This window comes from Triticum dicoccoides, chromosome 5A (genome assembly GCF_002162155.2).
Source record: "Triticum dicoccoides isolate Atlit2015 ecotype Zavitan chromosome 5A, WEW_v2.0, whole genome shotgun sequence".
Taxonomy (NCBI): domain Eukaryota; kingdom Viridiplantae; phylum Streptophyta; class Magnoliopsida; order Poales; family Poaceae; genus Triticum; species Triticum dicoccoides.
The window spans coordinates 281326467-281343439 of NC_041388.1; the positions used below are offsets into that span (position 1 = coordinate 281326467).

Below are 16973 nucleotides of genomic sequence, written 5' to 3' on the forward strand. Positions count from 1 at the left end.
TCTGTGTGATGAAAAAAGTGATACCATTGAAATTTTATTTTCTATGAGGACGTTTCAGCGATGGTGGGGGTGACGGCCGGAAAATGCCGCCAACGTATTTTCCATGATGAAAAAGGGTTATACAGGGCACAAGTGAAATGTCGCAAAAAATAGAGCAAATTTTGTAGTGGATGAACATGCAAAGAAGTGGCTTGCAGAGAAGAAGGGGATCAACGACCGTAGGAAGTACGATGTGGCGAGGGCGGTATGGCAGCAGCGGAGAATGCGGCAATGATGCAAGCAAAACAAATCATGGAATCAATGTCAGAATTGTTGAACTATGATTTGTTTTGCTTTCTCATATTTGTTTCAAATTGTTGAATTGAAACGATTTGTATTGTATAATCGACGTGTGTGGATCATATAGGTTTGACGTTTCACATTTGAGGTATGTGGACACACCTGAGATTTAGCAAAACCGCAATTCATTAGCTTTCACGTATTAAAACTACACCCCTGCGCCTCGTTCGTGGCAGATCGGGACACTTGTAGGGAGTAAATCAGAAAACCACACCACCACTTCCCGGCGGGAAGAAGAAGCATCTCCTCAACCCGCCTGCGAGATGCGTCCCGCCGGTGCGGCCTCCGCCTCCACCGCCGGCGAGGATGGGAACGAGCGCGTGCTGAGCTACGGCGACGTCGTGCTCCTCCGCTCCGACCTTTCCATCCTCCGTGGTCCCCACTTCCTCAACGACCGCATCATCGCCTTCTACCTCGCCCACCTCTCCGCGGCCTTCGAGGGCGACGACGACGGCGACCTCCTCCTCCTGCCGCCCTCCATACCCTACCTCCTGTCGAATCTCCCGGACCCGGAATCCGTCGCTGCCGTCGCTGAGCCGCTCCGCCTTGCCTCCCGCAGCCTCGTCCTCCTCCCTGTCAACGACAACCCCGATGCCTCGGTCGCCGAAGGCGGCTCCCACTGGACCCTCCTCGTCCTCGACGCCACAAACGGCGCCTCCCGCCCGCGCTTCGTCCACCACGACAGCCTCGGCGTCCTCAACTTCGACGCCGCGCGCCAGCTCGCCGCCGTGCTCCGCCCGCTGCTCCCCGTTGCCGCCAACGGGGCCCCGCTCGTCAAGGGGCCTACCCCGATGCAGGCCAACGGGCACGACTGCGGCGTCTACGTCATTGCATTGGCCAGGGCTATCTGTAACTGGTGGAAGGACCGTCGAGGGCAGCAGCAGGAGGGTGGAGCAGATTGGTTCGACACGGTGAGGAAGGAGGTGGACGCCGAAAGCGTCAAGGCAATGAGGGCCGAGCTGCTGCACCTGATCGCTCGCCTCATCCAAGACGAGGATGAGAAGAAGAACAAGGCCGGTGAGGGCCGCAAGGAAGATTGACCTCTTACTTGGTCAGTGTTCCAAGTTCTGTAGCAGCTTGCCTTAGTGTTGCCTGTCATGTTTTGAACGATTGATTTCGTAGTGTGCTTCAAAGTAGAAGAAATAGCGTAGAACAGAGCTTGTGTAAGTAAAGTTTTGGATGAGTTTCACAGCCAAATGTTAGTTCTCAAATGTGGTCAATACTTAATACTGTGATTTTAACCGTGCTTATGTTCGTAAGGTGATGAAGTATAGTGGATCACACCTGTTGGAGTTCATGTCCTCTTTATGGTAGCAGAGTAATTCTGTATATCTTAGTACTGTATAAGATGTGTTCCTGTTCTTTGCTCTTGGATGTTAATCGATCCCATGCACAAGTTCTTTTACTACTGTTCTTTGCTAAAATGTTACAATAAGCATGTTAGCATGCATATTTGAGTTGCAAGCTTCAGCTATGTCTACTTTGCAATCCTTGGTTTACAAGACGATGTTGGAAACAGAACTGACGAAATGCAGTTTGGGGGCAAGACAGAAAGAACAAAGCTATGACAGTTGAACGCCTATTCTGTTCTTCAGTTGTAGTGTATGTTTCTTCTGTTGGTGTGGCAGTCTAATTTTCTCAGCAGGCCTACCAGCATCATGTAACTATTCTTGCACATCTCTTGTGCCCTGCAAGAATTCTCTGAAGATGCATATACTTCCTTTCACAAGGGACATTTTCAGTGCTGTAAATTTCTTCTCCCATTTATATATTCATCTTATAAGAAACATGTTTCTTTGTACTTTTCTGTTTCTGGAACTTTCAGTACTCTATAATTAGCTTGTTCATTTTGATCATTGAGGTGAAGAGACGATAAACAAACACTGTGATGTCGCATTCCGTCATTTCGGTTCTGTTTGATTGGTATTTGAATGATGAGATTGTTTGCTGCAAAGTATTCTCTCGTATTGAATGTTTATAACATTTTGGTACAATGAATACAATGGGCTACTGCGGTGTGCAGTTTCCCTTACAGGCAAGAGTACATGTTCCAGATCTATGATACTCTACAAAGCGAAACATGCAGACAGTGAGTACTGATGAGGTTAGCCACCTGGCGTTTACCTAACCCCTGGAGCCCAGACCTAACAGTCATGCATGCACCCCAACTATCTTCCTTTTCTCCTCTTATTGTCAACTCTGCAATTCAACTTCCTTCTTGCCCTTCCGTTGCATCTACCAGTCTAAGGCTGTGACTGAGCGAGCACAGAGCACAAGGGCCTAGGTACGTGGACCTTATATTTCCATTGTTTTTGTTGCTCAATTTATTTTGAATGGTTCTTCCTTACTCAAGTTGTTCATACGTGCATAAGGAAAAGTAAGTTAGCACTTTGAATTTGCGTTGTTACATTAGTATGTTCTGCTGTTGTTGTTGCTTGATCAACCTTCAAAATTCAGCTAAATTTTGCTTTATTTCGTAATTTAGTTGATTCATTCATTCATGTTCTAATCTAGCAAGGTTCTTTACTTTGATCCTCCATTTCCTTTTACAAGGGTTCTCTTTTCTCTGTTGTCATCTCAAATTCTCAATGGTTTCATGCACATACCTGTAATCTCCATTAAAAAGCACACACCTATGTTTTATTGTGCTCTGCTCATAGGTTAATGCAATCCCAGTCTCTTTCTTTAATTTGGTTCATATCTTGATATTTGATTTGCAATTTTCAGCACAAAATTTTCTGTTACTAGCTGAAAGATATTGATGATAAACTTGCTTTTCACGTAACCTAGCGTGATTGATTAGGTTTAGTAGTTCATGAATTTTCTCCCCTGCTCTTTTGTCAGTGGAAGATGCAAAGTCAAGAGAAGATAACACCTGTGAAGCCTGTAGCCTCCAGGCCTTTCTCCAGTTTCACTTCCTTCTCGAAGCTCTTGAAAGACTTCACTGCGACTGGTTCTGCGAAGATCACCTCTCCAGGAGAGACTGTTATAGTTAGGCGGCCGAAGGTAACACGTTTCGCACCGCCACCAAGTGATCTATCTGCAGGAGTTGCTGCAAGCATGGTCAGTGCTTCATTGAGATTCAGTTTATCCTTCTTCTGAATTTAGAAATAAAATTTGTGTTCATCTGATAGCGTCAAATGTTTGCTACTCACTCCGATCCATAATAATTGTCATGGTTTTAGTTCAAATTTTAACTAAAACCACGACACTTGTTATGGATCTGAGGGAGTACTTCCCAAGAATGACACTTCAAATCAAATATACCTATGTTCCATCTATTGGATGATTTTGAAAATATCCCTTGATCTTATAATGTTACCATGTTATAACATTGTGCCAAACTTCAGTTACAGGATGCTGGTTTAGATACCACACGTGAGAAAATGGTCATCGATCCAGAACAAGTAGTCTCCTGTGACCAGATGACGACATTCCACGATATCAACAAACCAATTCACAGTGTGAAAACCCGTCTGTCCTATGATGGCTACAATTGGAGGAAGTATGGGCAGAAGCAAGTGAAAGGGAGCGAGTTCCCGCGGAGCTACTACAAGTGCACTCACCCAACCTGCCCTGTCAAGAGGAAAGTGGAGACAACAGTAGATGGCCAAATTGCGGAAATTGTGTACAACGGTGAACACAACCATCCCCAGCCCCATCCACCAAAAAAGCCAGCGTCATCGGCAAGTACAGAAGTTGTGGTCCCTGACGCCCATGGCAGCAATGATGCTGGAGCAGAAAGCCAGCTAGGAGGGTGCAACCTCGCTCTTGTTTCAGATCCTGTTGCCGCCGCATTCAAAAGCAGCTGTTATTACGTCGATGAATTTGGAAACACTAGTCCGGTCTATCACTGGAACACAAGGTATGCTCATGTTGTTTAATATCCGGATTCGAAACTTTGTTAGTTTCCAAAACATGTGGAGGTTGTGGGTTAGAATGGCAAAGATCATACTACAGCTATGTTTTTTTAACAGTCACTTACAGTTACGTTCTTATGGTGTTCTGTTATGAACAAGCACCATGTCGTGGTTGCCAATTTGTTATCCCATAATGGTGATGAAAATTATACTTATGAACTATGCATTGTGCTACCCTTGTAGCACTGAGGGGACTGCAACTTTGCGGTAAACAAGAAATAAAAATCCTAGGTGTCCTTGGTCCACTGAGCTGACTGCTGTAAACAATGCAGTGTGTCTACCTGTTGAGATTCATGGGGTTTCCATCTTGGAGTGGAATACTAACTCTTAATGTAAGAGAATATGGTGCAAAGTTTTGTATTTTGAGTTAAAACCTAGTGGTACAGTATGGTCAGGAAAACAGCAGTCTCTCAAGGTTCAGGTCTAGTCAGTAGCCGCAGCTGCAAAAATAAGAGGAATGTCTGTCTGACTAGTTGCTTTCTTGATTTTTGTTTTGGTTTGGAAATGAGTATGTCTAGTCAAAATTCTATATTGTGAAGAACGTATGTAATGCATGTCATTGTTTTTGCTCATGTAACTATGCAAGTTACCTACATCTGTTTGAAATTCCGTTTTCAGCCGAAAGGAGAAGCAATCAAGCATCGCAAATGGCCTGACTTCTGGTGAGGCTGCCCCTGCATTCCAGTCTCCAACGGAATGCGGGTCGTCTGGGGATGCAGCATTCCGTTGGCGCAAGTATGGTCAGAAGGCTGTTAATGGTAATTCATTTCCAAGGTAATACAAATTGAGAACATAACAGCCACCTCCATGAATTCATGCCCCTTGTGTTTTTCTTTCGGGCATAATATAATTTTTGGGGTACATACCAGTTATAATATGTAGTGTTTGTGTTTAAGGTGTGAAACATAGAACTGCATTCAACAAACACAAGTAGTATGAACTGAATTATAGAGCTACATCATCAACTCCTCTACCCGAAGACTTGTTTACATGTGGTTGCTGGATATGCAGGAGCTACTACAGATGCAGCACAGCGAGATGCAACGCACGCAAGTTTGTGGAGCGTTCATCGGACAATTCGCTGGTAACCACATATGAGGGAAAGCACAACCATGTGCAACTTCAATGAAGACGAAAGAAGAAAGTACAATGCTCTATAGTGCGTTTGTGATGATGATAAAATATTCAGAACGAAAAAGAATACAATAGCGCTACCGAATGGCCATCCCCAGACTTTGTATTCTGAAACTCAGTGATATCCTTGAGCAGCCGTGGACAAGTATTAGATGTAATTTGCAACAAAAGAAGCTCGTTGAATCAAATCAATTTGTCCCACACGCAAGTATCAGGCACAAGATTACAATGAATAGGTCTAGCTCACTATAAAATCTCATCTCAGGTGCATAATTAGCTGGATTACAACACACACACACACGCGCGCGCGCGCGCAGTCTAATATCAACCGAAAGTGGATACAGAAATCCCGGGGGGAACCAAGCAAGCCAACAGCGCATTGGAGCTCTTCCACCTTAAGATTCTACTCGGCACCACTGCCTGGATGCCTGCAAGGATATAAATTATCATCCCAAAGGCAAAGGCAAAGAAAAGAAAAAGGGAAGGTACAAAAGCAAACAACTCTGATAACCGTCCTAACCTCCAAGATGTCGTCAGGTTTCGGGCTTTCCGGTCTAACTGGATGTTCTCTAGAGCAGTGGATGTACGCAATACTTCCTCCGAGAGATCATCAGCATCATATCCCCAGTTGTACTCATCTTTCCTTGTATTGGAAGCGGAAGAGCCCCCTCTTCGGTCTGAATGTCCAAAGCATTTGTTTTGAAATTTATTTAGGAAAGCAACAGCATGGGTATGTGACAAGATGAATGAATTAAATGTAAGGTACCTGATGTCTGCGAAGGTGGCATTTGCCTGGCAAATTAAAAGTCAAGTGTTACCCGCATTTACAGGGAAGGGAAGACAAACCGCTGCAACAAAATTATAAAGGTGGAACATTGCTAGGTTATAAGTGATGCCAACCTTCCCATAGGAGGCATGCCAGCGATTGAAGATGAAGATGGTGGCCTCCTCATGTTCCGATGCTCAGTATTCAATGTTGGCTCAGGTTCAGAATTGATCATTCTCCTACCAGCCATCCTCGTTTGAGACAAATTCTACACAACGGAACAATTTCAAGTAAACAAGTATGCACAAATGGCAGATAAAGGTTTTTATTGACTATATTTAGAGAATGATAATATAGATGTTATCAACAAAATAGGCAAAATATTTTGTAACTTCTACACTTAGATCCAAACCAAATATATTTAACTTCCTTAAACAGTTAGGATATCCTAATTGAGCATCATAAGACTTGTTTACAAAATTAGAATGCCCTTACCAAGCATCATAATTCTTTTTTCTTATGGCTCGACATGCATTTTTTTGACAGGCTGGTTAATCCACATACAAATACTAAATCAAGAAATGTGCCATTCGCCAAATTAACACAGGCCCATTTTGATGAACTTCTGAATAAGCAAGAGAATAACCTCATATTTGAGATATCCTTCAAGAACATCTAGAAGCATGGGACCACTCTCAGCGCTCCTGCTCCCTTCAGCTCCATTTTTGTTAGAGAAATCCTTTAGCTCATTCTTCCAAAAATCCTTGGGCTGATTTACAGTACAAGGCACATTAGTGATGCTGTTTTTTTATAAACAGGACTAGATCCATTAAATACAAGAAATGGTTACCAGATTACATTCTGGCAAATAAACTTTCATCGTGTGACTTAGCTGGGCCCACTCCAAGTATTCACCTATAAGTGCTGTTAATAACCTACCTGCAAGCAACAGAAACTCTAGGATGTGAACCACTCACATCCAACATAGTTTGCAAAAAAACATTTTGCCGAATATTGAAGACCTTCAACATTGAAGGCATATGTGATTGAGACTGGAAGCAACATAAACAAATGCAATAAGTTGCATTTTTCAAATGCTTCTTTCAGTTAACATCAGTGCAGAAGCATGGCAGCTAAAGATTCATTTGTCAGTTGGTCATAACAGAGGAGAAACGAGGATAGATATTTCAGAAGTGCAGAAGAAAATGAAAAAGGTATGCAACAAGTCTAAGTAATTTGAGTTCCATTATTGTTAGCTAAAAAAAGTTACTAAGCTAAAATCTGCCAATATCTACAGCAGAGAAAAATATTATCATGCAATACAGTGCCGATCTAGTATACATCTGGAATATATATTCACCAGCACCGGTACAAAATCCTAGAGCGTTGCATATACCAGACCAGATCTGGCAACAGGTACAGTTTATTGATCCATTCACTAAGTACCATTTGTTGAAAGCACAAACCTGACGGTGAAGCATGCAGCTGCTTAGCACGGTCGTTGCAGCTACCAAGCAAAGCAGGATTCCCGCCATCTTCGTTCTCCTCTATCACACGGTCCTCCTCTTCTATAGCCTCAAACACACTTGCTCTCAGTTCAGCCTGGTCATGCAAGGCAACTAATGAAAAAAAATGATGTTTTGTGCCAGAATGAGCAATTCCATGTAGATCTAACAGCTCACGGAAGTGTGTAGATTTCGTCGAACATGGCCTAGGTTTAATAGATAAGGAAGCAATGGGTGTAGATTTTACCGAACATAGCCTAGGTTTAATGGATAAGGAAACAACAACACATCTTCTGTTCTTCACCCAACAATTATATATGTAAACTTCTTGCATACATTTAACTGAACCAGACGCCCAGCTGTTCTATGTCCTCATAGAGAATAACAAAAGGAGCACTGTAAAAATAATAACAAAAATGGAGAAACCGTTGATGCTTAATGCTTATATTGCAAACAAAGATGCCACCGCCTCGTCGCACTGAGATCATCTGGTGGTGCAGATAACTCACAAGAACATTTTCTGCAAGATAATGTAATTGAAACTGGAGAAGCTATCATTACGCGAGCTATATTGCTGTTTGGCTGTCTAGCAATCTGAACAAGAAACGGAGCAGTAGCACCCACGCAAAAGCTGGACCCTCTCAAACTATCAAATGGTTACATGTAGAATTTGAAACGCGTAGCTAATCTAACAGGAACGGGGCGCGTAGGGTCAAAACTTTCTACACACAGAGGGGTCATTTGCGCGCATTTCAGTTCCAGTGGGGGAAAAGAGACAAGATGTAGGAGATTCGGTGAAGGGGGGACGCGGAAGCACGAAATGTGGAGATCCTGGACGGACGCGCGAGAGAGAGGAGAGGCAGATCCGCCCTAGCCCCTAGCCCTAGTGGATCGGAAGTGAGAAGGGGGTGGGGGAGTGACAGACCCTAATCTTGGCGAGGACGCCCTTCTTCTCGAGGGTGCGGGTGACGAGCGTCTTGAGCTCCATCATCTCCCGCGCGTAGTCGTCCATGTCGTCTCTTCCGTTCCCTCGGGGCGGCCTCCCTCCCTTCTCTTCTGTGCTCGGGGCGGGGGGAGGCGGAGCGGAGCTGCCCTGCGATGCGGGAGGAGGGAGAGAGATGGGAAGAAGAGGAGCAGTGAGGGAGGGGTTCTCGTCTAAGTAGGGGTATTTACCAGACGACCCCCGCCGGTGAATTTATGACAAGCGGGTCCTCGAGATACACGGATGTTTTGCAGTGCGGCCCCTCTCAAGAGGATTGGAAGGGCTCAATAGGGATTTTTTACTTTATTCAAACCCCCTCGACCCCTTTCAATCCCCTTCAAGGCACCTCCAACGCGGGCCCCTAAAATTGACAAGCCATACATCTGTGGATGCGTCCGAGCAGTGATACGGGAGCCGACCATTCAACCATGTACCTCAAATATCCGCATACATTTTCAAGCGGAATTTAAAAACCGGATGGTTTTCATGCAAACTGGATGAATTTCATTTAGATCGGACCACATTCATTTCATTTTCGACATATTTTCGTTACACAAATGCGACCGGAAGTTAACCTAGCCTAAATCATTATAAGCGTCGGGCCTCCAAGTCCTTGTTTTTCCCATGTCTAGCATCTTCGCCGCTCCATGAGCTCCGGGAAGTGAAGTTGTGGGTCGTCGATGAGGAAGAGTGAGACATGGAACACAAACGCCTTTGCCTCCCATTGTGACGCCCGGATAATTAGGCCACAGTAATCCCACGTTAATGATGCCACATCACCACGGTTACCGTTGATAAACTCGCGATGATTCAAACCCCGTTCAAATTCTATTTTAAAATCAAGTCAAACTTCAAAGTTTTCAAATGTCAAAGAAAAATGTTCCTTGGGATGCAAATACTCACTAGCTAATTATCATGTGTAAACCAACATCATTTGGCCCTCCCTTTAATTCCTAGAACAATATAAAGTGGCCCAGCAGCATATTATTTGACCTATTCAATTTCTAAAAATGCTTGAACAATTTCGTTGGCTCTAAAACTTTTTATGCAACACCGCAATGTTGTTCTTGAATTGTGTGTCAGACTTCATGATTGACTAAATTCATTTTTTTTTCACTCAAATTAATACGAAACAGTAGCTAACTTAAGTACATAAAAATAAAAGTTAATAAAACAAAAGCAAAGAAAAACAAAAGGCCCCTCCCCACTCCCCTGGGCCAAGTGGCCCAGCTGCCACCGGGTAGCCCACGTGCGCCCCCGTCCTCCTGTTCATGGGGGCGTGGCAGCCATCGGCCGCTGTCAGCGGCGCCGTGGCGGCCATCGCCCGGCTCCCCCTGCCTATAATCCGCCCCCATCGCCCCGGGTCGAACCCTAGTGCCCCACTCCCTCTCCTCCTCACCCCTCTCCCTCGCGGCGGCGCCCACATGTGGCCGCGGCCACGCCTCTGCCCCGACTCCATCGCCCTCGCCATCGGAGGTCGCCGCCACCGCACCGTCCTCTGCGCTTCTAAGCTGTCAACGGCTGCCATGAGCCTCACAGTGGGCGCCATCAGCTCGCCATCGTCGCCACTGCCTCGCCTCGTCGCCGGCGCTCATCCTCGTCCCCTCCCCGGCGCGCTCCAACAAGCCTCGTCGCCCCTCTTCGCTGCAACGGCAGTGAGCTCCCTTCTCCCCTTCTCTTTTCCACGTTGAATCGGCGCCGTAGACCCGCGTACCTCCCGTGCTTGCCTGCCTTTGCTTGTCCCCGGCCAACCCCTGCTCGTCTTGGTCGTGCTCGACGTGCCGTGCCACGGCCCGCACCGGTCCGGGCGTGCGCGTCGCCGCACCCCGGCCATAGTCGCGGCTGCCTGCCGTGGCCATGAGCGCCCTGTACTGCTGCTCCCGCGTCATCCGTCGTCGCTCGCCGCACGCTGCTATGCTGGTCCGCCGCCGCTGCGCTCGGCCGCGTCGGCGCCAGTCACTAAGCTGCGCTTGTCCGTCCCTCGCTGGCCGCGCCACACCCAACGCCCAGCCCGCGCGTGCGTGCACGCTGTGCTACTGGCACTGCTGGCTTCAGCCGTCGGTGCCCCGGTGTGCGCGTGTGTGCCGCTGCTGACTACCTCCTACTACCGCTCCTACTGACTGCTAGCTACATTAACATTCAGTTATTGTAGCTGCAGCTAGCTTCGGCAAATCCACAATGACTAACCCCCTTGACGGCCTCTGATCAGCGGTTAAACAACTACTAACAGGCTTAAAAATAATATCAATAGAAAATATACATGACAAACTCCATTTTATCTCACTGGACCAAATCCTTTTGATGAATAGATTAAATCCTACAAAAATCATAAAATGATATCTTATGTTAATAACTCCCAGCCTACTAACTTGTGTGTGCTGTGTGTGCGCGTCGTGCATATGGCCGGAGTAGTGGCCGGCCCTTGCTTAGATTAGTACTACTAGGTGTTAATTAATGGCTAAAATAATCTATGTACAGATGACATGTGGCCCCTTTTATTTAAAAGCCTAATCAATAGTTTGTGCCAATGACAAGTAGGGCCCAGTGTATTGTTCATTGGTTAAATAGTAAAGTTGTTGACTAAGTCAACCCAACCATTGGACCCCACTTGTAAGCCACTGAAACTAAGCCGCTGCTGTGTGCACCCAGCCAATTCCTTTTTAAATTCAAATTAATAATATTCAAAATAATAATAAAACTTTAGAAATTCATAGAAAATAATCCGTAAATCGGATGAAATAACTTTGTATATGAAAGTTGCTCAAAGCGATGAGACGAATCCGGATACGCAGTCCGTTCGTTCGCCACACACCCCTAACCTATCGAACTCGCAACTTTCCCCCTCCGGCTCCTCTGCCCGAAAACGCGAAACACCGGGAATACTTTCCCGGATGTTTCCCCCCTTCACCGGTATCACCTATCCCTGCGTTAGATCACCTCTAGCACCGCATTTGTCATGTTATGCTTTGATTGCTCTGTTATTTATTATGTTCCCCCTCCGTTACTTTTTCCGGTAGATCCCGAGGCCGCTGCCAGTACCCCCTGTGTTCGACTACGGAGTTGACGACCCCTCTCTCTTGCCAGAGCAACCAGGCAAGCCCCCCCTTTGATCACCAGATATCGCCTACTCTTCTCTATACTGCTTGCATTAGAGTAGTGTAGCATGTTACTGCTTTCCGTTAATCCTATTCTGATGCATAGCCTGTCATTGTTGCTACAGTCATTGATACCTTACCCGCAATCCTAAATGCTTAGTATAGAATGCTAGTGTTCCATCAGTGGCCCTACACTCTTGTCCGTCTGCCATGCTATACTACTGGGCTGTGATCACTTCGGGAGGTGATCACGGGCATATACTATATACTTTACACTGTTACATTACCTGTGATACTGTTCGGAGTTGGGGGCTGAAGGGGCAGGTGGCTCCATCCCGGTAGAGGTGGGCCTGGGTTCCCGACGGCCCCCGACTGTTACTTGGTGGCGGAGCGACAGGGCAGGTTGAGACCACCTAGGAGACAGGTGGGCCTGGCCTTGTTCGGCATTCGCGGATACTTAACACGCTTAACGAGATCTTGGTATTTGATCTGAGTCTGGCTACGAGCCTATACGCACTAACCATCTACGTGGGAGTAGTTATGGGTATCCCGACGTCGTGGTATCAGCCGAAGCACTTCAGACGTCAGCGACGGAGCGGCGCGCGCCGGATTGGAACGTAAGCCTGCTCTTGTATTAAGGGGGCTAGTTCTGCTTTCGGCCGCGTATGCAACGTGCAGGTGTGCTATGGGCGATGAGCCCAGACCCCTGTGCGCTTAGGTTTAGACCGGCGTGCTGGCCTCTCTGTTTTGCCTAGGTGGGGCTGCGACGTGTTGATCTTCCGCGGCCGGGCATGACCCAGGAAAGTGTGTCCGGCCAAATGGGATCAAGCGTGTTGGGCTATGTGGTGCACCCCTGCAGGGAAGTTAATCTATTCGAATAGCCGTGATCTTCGGTAACAGGACGACTTGGAGTTGTACCTTGACCTTATGACAACTAGAACCGGATACTTAATAAAACACACCCTTCCAAGTGCCAGATACAACCGGTGGTCGCTCTCCCTCAGGGATATGAGGAGGGGATCGCCGGTTAGGATTATGCTATGAGAGGCTACTTGGAGATGCTACTTGGAGGACTTCAATCTATTCTCTTCTACATGCTGTAAGACGGAGGCTGCCAGAAGCGTAGTCATCGATAGGACTAGCTATCCCCCTCTTATTCTGGCATTCTGCAGTTCAGTCCACTGATATGGCCTCCTTACACATATACCCATGCATATGTAGTGTAGTTCCTTGCTTGCGAGTACTTTGGATGAGTACTCACGGTTGCTTTCTCCCCCTTTTTCCCCTTTCTTTTCTTTCTGGTTGTCGCAACCAGATGCTGGAGTCCAGGAGCTAGACGCCATCGTCGACGACGACCCCTACTACACTGGAGGTGCCTACTACTACGTGCAGCCCGCTGACGACGACCAGGAGTAGTTAGGAGGATCCCAGGCAGGAGGCCTGCGCCTCTTTCGATCTGTATCCCAGTTTGTGCTAGCCTTCTTAAGGCAAACTTGTTTAACTTGTCTGTACTCAGATATTGTTGCTTCCGCTGACTCGTCTATGATCGAGCACTTGTATTCGAGCCCTCGAGGCCCCTGGCTTGTATTATGATGCTTGTATGACTTATTTATGTTTTAGAGTTGTGTTGTGATATCTTCCCGTGAGTCCCTGATCTTGATCGTACACGTTTGCGTGCATGATTAGTGTACGATTGAATCGGGGGCGTCACAAGTTGGTATCAGAGCCGACTGCCTGTAGGAATCCCCCTTTCCAACTCCTTGGCCGAAGTCGAGTCTAGACATTTTGAAACTTTTACTAACATGGCTGTGTGTCTTATGGGCACACGTTGCCATTGGGTGGTATTAGGATCTTTTATTCCTTATCCATACTCTGGGATTCTGATCTCTCTTCTATTCGGGTTAAATGAATTTTACTAAATCTAACATTAGGATCTCGTTATCACTTTCACCCGGAGAGCCCCTTATTACCGATGATCGTCTGCTGCACCAGAAGACCCTGAAGATACTCTCCGTTGTTAACTCGAGAACTTGTGTTCATCGCGTTTGCAATTCCCCTTCCACCGTAAACCCTTATGGATAACTACTTGCAGTTGTTATTCTTACCTTCATCCCCAGTTGGTCTTGTTATTACAAGATACCTTGAAAAACTCGTCGTTGTTTCGATAATCCTTTGAGCTTATTGCCTTGCTGTTCTTTGTCATCTGAATACCCCTACGGTTAATTCTCACACTTATCGAGTATCCGCTCATCCCCCAGTTGTTCATGTGTTATACAAAAGTCTTCGAAATACCATTCGATATTCTGAAAATCCTCAGCAACCTATTGCTCTGGAATTTCTTGTTTGCTTTCATTATGATTAATCCCATAAGTATAGTAATCGTATTGGCATCCTTTGTCACCATCATTTTTGAGTCCGTTGATTCGATACGTTGTGAATGTTCACAATCATCAGTCGAGTCCTAGGATTATCTTTCCGGCTCAGACGTCATTTTTAACATGAGCTGGTTCTCGACCAAACTATCTGTCGTCGATTGTGCCTCTGGTATATTCAATTGATCCATCCTTGATCAGAACGTCTGCTTCTGGTCCTTTGTTTTAGAAATCATAATTCCTTTGCATTTAAGCTTTGAATTATTCAGAGGATTCCATAAGCTGTTGCATTTGCATTCCTTCCTTTTCTGGTTGAGTATCGATACTCACATCAGATCCTTTGTGGACCATCAAGTCCTTTGTTGGATTGTTATCCGACAATGTCCTTCACATTTGATCACTTTGTGAGTTCTTCCCCTGATACATAATGCCTTTGTTAACTTGTATCCTTTGCTTGTCCAACCATGCTCTGCTTTCGGGCTTGTGTTATTTACTCTTGAAACTTGTGGTATATGTTTCTAAGAAGCCCCTATGGGTTGAACATATGCCTTCTCTAAACCGTGTGAACCCGAAAGTTTTCACGAGTCATACTCATCTGGTATTTCACCAGATAAAACTTTCATCACTAATGCCTTTATCGAGGCGAAAAGTGAATGGAAGGTTATACATTGAAGAAGTGGGAGTCGACCTTGAACCTTGCGTTCATGCCCAGGGACACGATGTATAACTTATCATGGACGCTGCTCGTAAAAATAATTACACCCTTGTTATAAGTTCATCTTGTATCCGTGGTTCGATCCTTTATGATCGTGGATTCCGACCATGTTCCCCTTTAAATACCATTTCTTGTGCAAGTTTAAGCACTTGTCTTCTGTAGAGCAATACCCCAGTCCAACCTCTACTTTGATCTGTCATCATGGTATCTCGAGATTATCATGGAACTGCATAACATCTTATGAGTTCTTCATCAAGTGCTACATTCCCACTGATTCCAATTTTTCACGGGCTCTGAGTTATTAAACACTCAAAGACACCAATAACTGAACCGAGTCCGCACTACGGTTCAATAACTCTTCAGTAAGCTTCTATAAGTACGAGTTTGTACCTGATCACATCATTCCTAGCCTGATCGGCTATATCATTATCATGCTAAAATTTTAACTGTGCTACCGGGTCCTTCTTCTCGGAGCACAAATTTCGACAGTGAGCTAATCTTATAATCGATCTTCCTCGTCATACTGTTTGTTCTTGAACAACAAGCTTGATTTCGAGTTTGTGTCGTACCCGTGGTTCCAATGACTTTTGGCTTCAACATTTCCGTTGACTTAATGTCATCGCCGATCAGTTACATCTTCTCGAAACATCTCGACAAATGTGTCGTGATCATCATCAACATTCTGGGGTCTTCCAAGATATCTATCGAATTCTTGATGAGAAATAGCATCTTTTGCCCTCGATGGTTTGGGTTATCATCCACAACGTTATTGCATTCCCTCCAACACAAAAATTGTTCCTGTTTTGTGTTGTACCTTGAGGTCCTTACTATCCAACTTATGATATGTTCTACCATGGAGTATTACCACCTTTTATGTCATGAAGGTTGTGAGAATTTCACCACCTCTTAAGAATTCTTGGTATATTAATACTTCTTGCCATATCCGTTCATATCTTGGTCCCCGTGTTGTTTCTAACCGGGATACTAGCCATTTAACTGTGATGTGTAATTCCAAAACATCTAGCAACCCTATTGCTTGAAGCTAATGGTTGATAGCTTGATTCTTAGACTATTGGTTATCGAATCACCATTCTGACATTGGTCGTGCAACCCAACCCATATTTCGGGCGCACCTTTCAACCAATGTTTAACTGAGTATGTTTTCCTCGAGCATACCTCTTTATATCATTCGATCTGACAAATGTTATCTCCTTGTTCACATAAGTGTGGAAATCCATCTTTTGAAAATCTCAATGAATTGTCGCTGAGTCAATCAGGCACCTCCTCACCTCTCCTTGAATTAATGATGAACTCTTGTTTCGAAACTCGCTTCCATAGTTCATTGCCCGAGAATCTTATAATGTCATTTCGTCAATTGCGTTGCACCTTTTCTTCTCAGGCATCCTGAGTCTGAGGTATCCTGACACCAATCGGATCTGAACCTCGGTCAGATATGATGGTTGGAACATATTTCCAAGAATTATAACATTGGTCTTTTATGACCCGGTAAGGTGACCTAGCACACATGGCCGAAGGACCTAGTGTTATAGTTTCCTTTTTAACAAGGTTAACCATTTTTCCATGAGGAAATTGAATGCCTTGTTTAATAAGTTTATCCTGATGGATCCTTTGTGTATCCAAAGTCCGACCTTTGCTTGAAGACCATGTCAATGCTATCTCGAAGCATGTCTGTGGTACTCCGATCTTCAATAAGAACATTTGAAGCACCATGCTAAATTTTCTTTATCAATTATCCAAACACCGTTGTATGGCTAATATCATGAGATTCCCCCTTATCTAATTGGTTTTGTACTTTGTATCCTGTCATGGATATCATGTTCTGTTTGTCCTTGGAAAGGATATACCCCTGAAATATGTGTTTAAACACATTTTCTTTCCATTGTTCTGTTTAATTTGATAATCATATTTTCCTTTCCATTTGTTGGGTTAATGTTTCTTGTGATCTATATGATCTAAGGAGTAATATTCTCCTGCTTATGTAAACACCCGGTGTACAATTCTGCCAGCAAGACCCCGTTACTATTGTTGAGGACATTCCGGTAGCCACCGATGGACGAGAACTTTGCCTATTGGTCCGCCTCGTTCAACGAGCAGGAAGTTGGTTCTCTTCGTCCCTCGCCCTCG

The 16973-nt window shown here is 45.2% G+C and overlaps 2 protein-coding genes across 2 annotated transcripts; one reads left to right on the forward strand and one right to left on the reverse strand.

Moving 5' to 3' along the window:
- The first annotated feature begins 528 nt into the window (after nucleotides 1-528).
- On the forward strand, nucleotides 529-5437 carry LOC119301041 (WRKY transcription factor 44-like). Its single transcript, XM_037577943.1, has 8 exons — nucleotides 529-1356; nucleotides 1935-1941; nucleotides 2363-2428; nucleotides 2854-2857; nucleotides 3184-3402; nucleotides 3690-4204; nucleotides 4878-5033; nucleotides 5271-5437. The coding sequence occupies exons 1-8, from the start codon at nucleotides 603-605 to the stop codon at nucleotides 5386-5388; spliced, it is 1839 nt and encodes a 612-aa protein (XP_037433840.1). The 5' UTR covers nucleotides 529-602; the 3' UTR covers nucleotides 5389-5437.
- Nucleotides 5438-5548: 111 nt separating this feature from the next.
- Nucleotides 5549-8811, reverse strand: LOC119301040 (protein TONNEAU 1b-like). The gene is made up of 8 exons (XM_037577942.1): nucleotides 8590-8811; nucleotides 7626-7761; nucleotides 7010-7098; nucleotides 6806-6928; nucleotides 6294-6427; nucleotides 6160-6185; nucleotides 5914-6070; nucleotides 5549-5821 (listed from the first exon to the last, which is right to left on the reverse strand). The coding sequence occupies exons 1-8, from the start codon at nucleotides 8674-8676 to the stop codon at nucleotides 5797-5799; spliced, it is 777 nt and encodes a 258-aa protein (XP_037433839.1). The 5' UTR covers nucleotides 8677-8811; the 3' UTR covers nucleotides 5549-5796.
- Between the last annotated feature and the right edge of the window lie 8162 nt (nucleotides 8812-16973).

Coding starts and splice junctions, on each gene's coding strand:
- LOC119301041 (XM_037577943.1), top strand. CDS start 603: ATGCGTCCCGCCGGTGCGGCCTCCGCCTCCACCGCCGGCGAGGATGGG. Junction 3,403..3,689: donor CAGGAGTTGCTGCAAGCATG/GTCAGTGCTTCA, acceptor GCCAAACTTCAG/TTACAGGATGCTGGTTTAGA. Junction 4,205..4,877: donor GTCTATCACTGGAACACAAG/GTATGCTCATGT, acceptor TTCCGTTTTCAG/CCGAAAGGAGAAGCAATCAA.
- LOC119301040 (XM_037577942.1), bottom strand. CDS start 8,676: ATGGACGACTACGCGCGGGAGATGATGGAGCTCAAGACGCTCGTCACC. Junction 6,071..6,159: donor GCCACCTTCGCAGACATCAG/GTACCTTACATT, acceptor TTGGACATTCAG/ACCGAAGAGGGGGCTCTTCC. Junction 5,822..5,913: donor AACCTGACGACATCTTGGAG/GTTAGGACGGTT, acceptor ATATCCTTGCAG/GCATCCAGGCAGTGGTGCCG.